At 44.4% G+C, this 7,206-nt stretch overlaps 1 protein-coding gene across 3 annotated transcripts in view; it reads right to left on the bottom strand.

The window, feature by feature from the left end:
* Positions 1-1,051: 1,051 nt before the first annotated feature.
* Positions 1,052-7,206, bottom strand: part of TMPRSS2 (transmembrane serine protease 2) — a 13,926-nt gene continuing 7,771 nt past the window's right edge. For all 3 annotated transcript variants that reach the window (XM_027887403.1, XM_027887400.1, XM_027887402.1), the window contains exons 8-14: positions 6,850-6,893; positions 6,128-6,302; positions 4,416-4,591; positions 3,322-3,417; positions 2,555-2,697; positions 1,808-1,960; positions 1,052-1,616 (exon numbers count right to left, since the gene is read on the bottom strand). In XM_027887403.1, the coding sequence (XP_027743204.1) occupies positions 1,605-1,616; positions 1,808-1,960; positions 2,555-2,697; positions 3,322-3,417; positions 4,416-4,591; positions 6,128-6,302; positions 6,850-6,893 (799 nt within the window). In that variant the 3' untranslated portion in view covers positions 1,052-1,604. The remainder of the gene's footprint in view (positions 1,617-1,807; positions 1,961-2,554; positions 2,698-3,321; positions 3,418-4,415; positions 4,592-6,127; positions 6,303-6,849; positions 6,894-7,206) is intronic.

Below are 7,206 nucleotides of genomic sequence, written 5' to 3'. Positions count from 1 at the left end.
TTTTCAAAATCCTAGTTGAGGTGGCACTCAGATATTAATTGCTTTGCTAAAAAACATAGAGGCAGATATATAAAGGAGAGCTCTAAGGAATCAGAAGCCAAATTTAATAAATGAGGTAGTTCATCTGGTTATGCAGAAACACGGATCCGTGCTTCCTTGTATAAAACATCCAGTCTCTGCAATCCAAGGTCTTGCAACACAGCCTTGCTGGAAAGGTTTGCCCTTTGCCTTTCACAGCGGGGAGAGGTCAAAGAGTCAACCTCGATGTGCACAGCCTGTCGCTGGGACACCTCACTCACCACCCCTGACATCCCTCTCCACACCTGGCATCCCTCTCCACACCTGGCATCCCTCTCCATAGCCTACAAAGAAAATGATGGCAGGGGTTTCCCTTTTCTGGGTTCAGAGCAGCTTTTAAGGCAGAACAGCACTTTTAATGGCTGAGGCAGCCACACTGGCCTCTCACTGGACAATCTGACTTGGGGGACTGCTGTGTTGAGATCCTGAGGATTTTTAACTACCTGAATGTAGAGGTTTGGTGGTTTTTTTTTTTCCTGTGCCTCTACTGTAGTGCATGAAAAAATCCCTTCATATATACTCCTCACGCTCTACTCTGCTCTCCTGAGACCCCACCTGGAGTGGATCCAGCTCTGGGATCCGCAACAGGGACCTGTTGGAATAAGTCCAGAGGAGGCCACAAAGGTTGCACAAGGGCTGCAGCACCTCTGCTGTGAGGACAGGCTGGGGTTGTTCAGCCTGGAGAAGAGAAGGCTCCAGGGAGACCTTAGAGCCCCTTCCAGCACCTAGAGGGGGCTGCAAGAGAGCTGGAGAGGGACTCTGAAGAAGGGCCTGGAGAGACAGGACAAGGGGTAGTGATGTCAGACTGAAAGAGGGTAGGTTTAGATTTTGGGAAGGAATTCTTCTCTGTGAGGGTGGGCAGGCCCTGGCACAGGTTGCCCAGAGAAGCTGTGGTTGCCCCATCCCTGGAAGTGTCCAAGGCCAGGTTGGACAGGGCTTGGAGAAACCTGGTCTAGTAGGATGTGTTCCTGCACGTGGCAGGGGGTTGGAACTGGATGAGCTTTAAGGTCCCTTCCTACCCAAACCACTCTACGATTCTACACTAAAAAAAACCACATTAATTTCTTTTTAAATTGCCAACCAGCAGCTCAGAGATTCGACATTCACATTACTTAACATTTAATTTAAAAACTACTAAACCAACTGTCTCAGCATCCTGCTACGAAAATCTTAAATTAAATTGTGATTTAAATTGCCATTATAAGCCTGTACCTGATTATCAAGTGAAAGTTACTCAACTAAAGAGAGGCATTTCAGCAAGCAGTTGACAGAATGACTTTCTGCCAGGCACCACAAGGAGAAGAAAGGTGCTCATTGTGATAATCCTTCACTGATTACGATCAGTCACTGTAGCCAGCACAGAACCAAGTGTGCAATCCTTCATGATATTTTTAAAAAGAAAATTCAAAGAGGAAAATAAAAAAAAAAAAAAATCAATTGCAAAGTGAATAAATATCCCAGGCACCCATGGCTTCATTTATTCTTGTCCTCAGGAACATCATCGATCAGCAAGGGCAGACGAGTCATCATCTGTTTGCCTGTTTAAGAGACGAAAAAAAAGAAAAATCAAAGGTTCAAGTTCTTATCAATTGTCTTATCAACTACTTGGATGCCTCCCAACAGAACAGGGCAGACAAGTCTCATTTATTTATTTATTTTTTAAAATAAAATCGTGTTTCAGGATTTGGGACACGTAAAATTAAAAAAAAAAAAAATCCAGATATTTTACCTGCATATTTCTGTAAATCCACTCTGTAAACACAGTCATATTCCCGTACACTCCAGGTTTATTGGGAGTGGCACAGCCAGTTCCCCAGCTGGTATCTCCAACCAGCCACCACACAGAGTTTTTGTTAGTCACTAGTGGGCCTCCACTGTCACCCTGCACAGAACACAAGCATTTAATTAGTCATCTGGCCACCAGGAAAGACAAGATCCATTGCACTGCAGGAATACAGGTTAAGTTTGCAAAAAAAAAAAAAAAAAAAAAAAGCTAACCACCATTTTAGGGAGTCACTAAAAGAAAATGTGGTGGCAATTCTGGCATTAAATGATGTCTGCTTGCAACAGGGATGAAAATCATTTGCCCAGGGCCCTGAGTAAGACCTGCATTATTGACTGTTCACAAGCATTATTGCTGTGATTAATAACATAATAATGCTAATAATGCTGTGATTAGGAAGAGCATTTGATAACTTTCAAGTACCAGATAACAAGCCATCCTTGAAGCATTAATAAGAACTGCCTCACCCTCTCCGGGTATTCAGTGAGAACTCGAACTGGCAGCCATTCAGAAGATGAAACAAAAGCTTTTAAAGGGATGCACCACAAAAGGAACCTGAAGACCAACCAAATTCTATGCAAACCTTTAATTTTGAGGGCAGGGCATAGGATTTGTTTGTGTGAGAGAGAAAGACCACAAAAAAAAAAATAAAAAAAATCAGATCATCATTAGGTGCTAATTAGGAATAATTACCTGACAGGAATCGACTCCTCCTGCTAAATTTCCAGCACAGATCATGGTAGGCAAAATCATGCCATTATAGATATAGAGAGAATTACACCTCGAACGTTCTATTAAGGGCACCGCAACATAATTCAAGTTATTTGATGTTTTGCCTGAAATGGAAAAGACAAAATTAGCATAGGCATCACACTTCAAGTTGCTACTACAAATCCCAGCAGCCAGCACTGTGCAGGATGAAATAATCTTACTAGAAGCAGCAGGATGGACTTTTAAAATATAAGAAGTCTGCAAGAGGTGGTGAGGAGCTCCCCACAGCTCCAGGGTGCAGCATCAGCTGCCAGCAATTCCCATATTCAGTGCTCAGCTTCCTCAACTTCCCCATCCCCACCCAGTACCTTCTTACACTGAAAGAAACCTTTCCCTCCCTTTTTTCCTTTTCCATTCTTACAAATGGGCTCCTGCCCTTTCCCACCTCCACAGGACCGGTCTGGCGCACAGCAATCCTTGTTACAGGAGAGGTGGCCCTGCTGGCAGGGGCACAGAATTGTTTCCTGGGTGAATATTTCTGGCCCCCAGTGCCGATTCGAGGGTCCTCTGGAGTCTGCTGAATGCAACAGATCTCAACTAGCTTTGAGACAGAATGCCCTGTGTAAATACTGGGGACTGTAAAAAGGGGTGAAAAAATAGCGTATCAACAGAGCAAACTGCCCAATCAGCCCATGAAATGGTTATTCTGAAGAGGACTATTTATTTGGAAGACCAGAACCACCCTTTACCTCCTTGGTACTCTGCTCCCCACCCGGATATCCAGCACTGCTGATTAGGCTCGAACATCATTCCTGGATTTGGCAGACAAACTGGCCGTACAGTTTCTGCAAAAACAAACAGAGTGACATCTGTAATCCCAGATGTGCAGACAGAATTCAAAATAAATGCAGATGAAATGCTCAGCAGCACCATCACCACTTACACACCACACATTTTCTCTGCACTTTGCCTTCCTTGCAGGTGAGCAACACTGGGAATTGCAGGCAGCAGCAGAAAGTTTACCAGCTGCCTTTTGCCTGAGGACTCCTCACCTCAAATGTGCTTCATCTTCACCTCTCAGCGAGGAACAAGCAATTAGAGGTTCTCACTCAATTAATCAGGCTAATCAGAACAATTAACACCAGCTCTTCAGGTCAGTAGAGGACAAAAAAGAGGAAAAACTTCAGACAGCTCTGCATTCTCTTTGCAAACCTCTGCTGAAAATGATTTCTCTGCAAGCAGGATTCAGTGCCTATATATATACAAGATGTGTGCAGCACAAAAACCTGTTAAACAGACACTCTCCCTCCTCTCAACAGCAGAAAATCCTTTCCAGAGTTCTAGTAGGTTTAAGCTGATGCACTGAAATACAAAGAACTTGTAGAGGAAAAGCACTGCAAGTTAAATAACCATTTGTTATTTTGTACTCCTTGCTTACAAACAATCTACATCTATGTTTATGAAAGGAACTTCTTACAATGTTTGGTTCTGGTACTGGGTTTTTTTTTTACCATCATTTGACCTAAATTGATTTAGGATGTAGTCAGCTGCTCCACTAAGGCACATACAGCAGTGGCAATACTTGAGCACCATTCTGAAGTAAAAGTACATTATTGAGATGAGCCCAGACCTCCTGCACATGTAAAAGATTTAAATAAATCCTACTTAGGAAACCGGAGGCTGTGCCCTCAGTATTTACCTCCACCCTGTCTCTGAGCTGTCTGTACCCAAATTTGTGTTCTTCCCATAAGTACCCACAGGGATTTCTTGATGAAACTCAGAAGTTTTAAAAGATGTGTTCGTTGCCACTGGATTTTTACCTTAAGGAGAGCAGAATACATACCAGTAAAAGTCAGTGGTGACTCCAACTTCATAAGGGCAACATCATTGTCTTTAGAATCTGTGTCGTAATCGGGATGGGAAATAATCAGTTGCACTCTGTATCCACTTCTGAAGAGCATCTCATCCTGATTCAGAATCCCAGCATAAACCCTCCAGCTGTGTGGGTCAGAAAACCGTCTGTAGAGAAAAGAAAGGTTAGAAGGTTTGCTTCTGTGGTAACAAGACATGGATTATGACCTTCAAATCATTGTCTTCAGGAATTGCAGTCAAATGTACAAGAATGCACGTGCATTTGACTACCATTTCTGAAGAATTAGATAAACAAGTTGCAAGACATCCAACTTTAGGAAAGCTTGACTCTAATTTCATAAATATACCCAAAAAATCTTTGAAATGGGTTAAGTATCACTGTCCATCCCATTATGTCACTCAGCACAACAAATTAAGTCTGAGACTGCAACACTGAAGTCTATTGATTTCCATGGCTGAGGGATCAAGGAGTTATTTCTGAGGTCTCACATGTCAGTGGTATCACTCACCTGTTCTACCCAAAGCACACGGGGAAGCAGAAGCCAAAATTAATAAAAGCATGATCTAGTGAGGGAATTTCATTATCATGAAAATGCCAGGATTTTTTTTTTTTTTGGCTTGGTTTTGGTGGTGATGGGTTTTTTTTAACATTAGGCATGCTTGCTCGATGCAGTTTAAATAGTTTCCTGTGCTCCAGCACAGTTTACAAATGCTTAATAGAAAATTTCCCATAAGTGTTAAAACTCCCTGCATGAGAACTGTCAAGGGAGGAGTGCCTGCAAGTCATCCCACCTCCAAAAAAAGAAAAAAAACAAATCAAGACTGAAAACCAGCTCTGTGCCAGCTACAGCTTGGTTGCCATTCCCAAAGCTTTTGCATACTACAGAGCTCAAATCATACGACAAAGGAGGGATAAGATCACCACACAAAAATAAAACACTTGCATTCCTTCCTCAAGGTTAAGGACAAAGATATTTTTCCTTGCCAACCAACATTAAAAATGTTTTGCTTTGTGGGTTTTCCCTCCAACAGAAGCAGCCACCTTTTAAACATATTCTGCCACCGTACACAAGGTACCACAGCACCCTCAAGTCTCTTTTATAGGTTAAAAATGTACAAAGCATCAGCTATTTTTCTTGTTGATGGCTACATAAAGTGCTGCTTGGATAGGTGTAAATCCACATTCAATACTGACTTGGACTTTACTACCCTGTGGCACGGAGATATGAGGAAATAAATGGTAGAGCTATCTTCAAATTGATCATATCTACAGTAGTGTACTTGAGGGTTTGGGAATAGTTTTTTTCCATTTTTCTTCAGGGTTTCTCACAGTTCAATTCAATACCTTCACGAAAACATTGTACTGTGTGGTGTTAATTTTGGTGCCTTGAAATTTACATCCTAAATTGGGTGGGTACCTGCGTCCAACACCACCACCTCATTTAATTTCCACCTTTAACATGTAAAATCAGGCTTTCTTCCTGCAGAAAGCAGACAAGACGACCTGCAGCCGGAACAAATTTTGCCCTAATACCTCAAGCCCGTACTGCTGCACAGACAAAACGCTGTGTACCTCACACCTGCAGGCGAGTTTTAACGCAGAAAGTCGGGAGGCTTAGATAATTTTGAGCATTTCAGCCCACAGCAGGGGAGATGGGCAGCTGGGAGAGGGGCAGGGCTCACCCTTCCACGCAGTGTGCCGCCGTCACGATCCACTGGCGGGTGATGATGGAGCCCCCGCAGACGTGGGTGCCCTCCACGTGCAGGCTGACCTGCCACGGCCACTGCCCCAGCACAGCCCCGCTGCCGCCCACGATCCTGTTCATGATGCTCGCGCTCTTGGTGGACAGGCCGCACTCTGGGGAGTCAGTCACGCACACGGGTGTCGGTCAAAGAGAGAGCTGGAAGATGCATCCCCCCACCTTTGCACGACACCACAGCTCAGGCTCCGGGATCCCAGTTCTCCCACAGACCCCCCCCTATCAAATTGCAAATATTATTTGGCAGCTGCTGCCCTTGGTTCACCACAAACTACAAAACAAGAGGTTCATTACACCTTTCAAGCATCTCTGGTGAGACACACACCAGTTCTGATCACTGCCATGTAAGGAAGACATGAAGCCCTTAGAGAGCGTCCAAAGGAGGGCAATGAAAACAGTGAAGGGCCTTGAGGGGAAGCCTTGAAGAGCAGCTGAGGGCACTTGGCGTGTTCAACTGGAGAAGAAGAGACTGAGGGCACTGCAGTTACAGCTTCCTTGGGAGAGGAAGAGGAGGGGCGGGCACTGATATCCTCTCTGTGGGGCCCATCCAAAGACAGCAGGTATTTATGGAGATTCAAAACGATTTCCCAGCCAGAGCATTTCAAAGCGCGAACCAGCAGAAGCGTGAAAACCACAGCGACTCACCGATGCAGCGCAGAGAAACCACACTCCCTGAGGCACAGGAATCACTGCAGGAGAAATAAAAAAACAAACAGGATCTTAGGCACACACAGTGAAGGAAATGGTGAGAAAAGCCTACCCTTCAGCTGCTTCCTACCCTTTCCAGCTACGTGCCCTGCCTTCAGCCTCATCTTCCTGCTGAGGGTTCCCTCCTTTCTTCGCTCTCTCCAGCTACCCTACCAGCAACCATCTGGCCTCCACCATTTCTTGCATTCACCAAAACTGTCATGTGGAAGACTGAAGACGCCAGTACAGAAGGTTTGTAAGCCTATTGAGGAGCGAGATGAAGAACAGCATGAGGAGAAGCTCAGCTGATTTATG

This window comes from Empidonax traillii, unplaced genomic scaffold, assembly GCF_003031625.1.
Source record: "Empidonax traillii isolate 1590-97213 ecotype Southwest subspecies unplaced genomic scaffold, ASM303162v1 scaffold208:size1045274, whole genome shotgun sequence".
NCBI classification, from domain to species: domain Eukaryota; kingdom Metazoa; phylum Chordata; class Aves; order Passeriformes; family Tyrannidae; genus Empidonax; species Empidonax traillii.
Note: the sequence above shows the minus strand (reverse complement) of the source record. Positions and strands in the feature narration are given on the sequence as shown.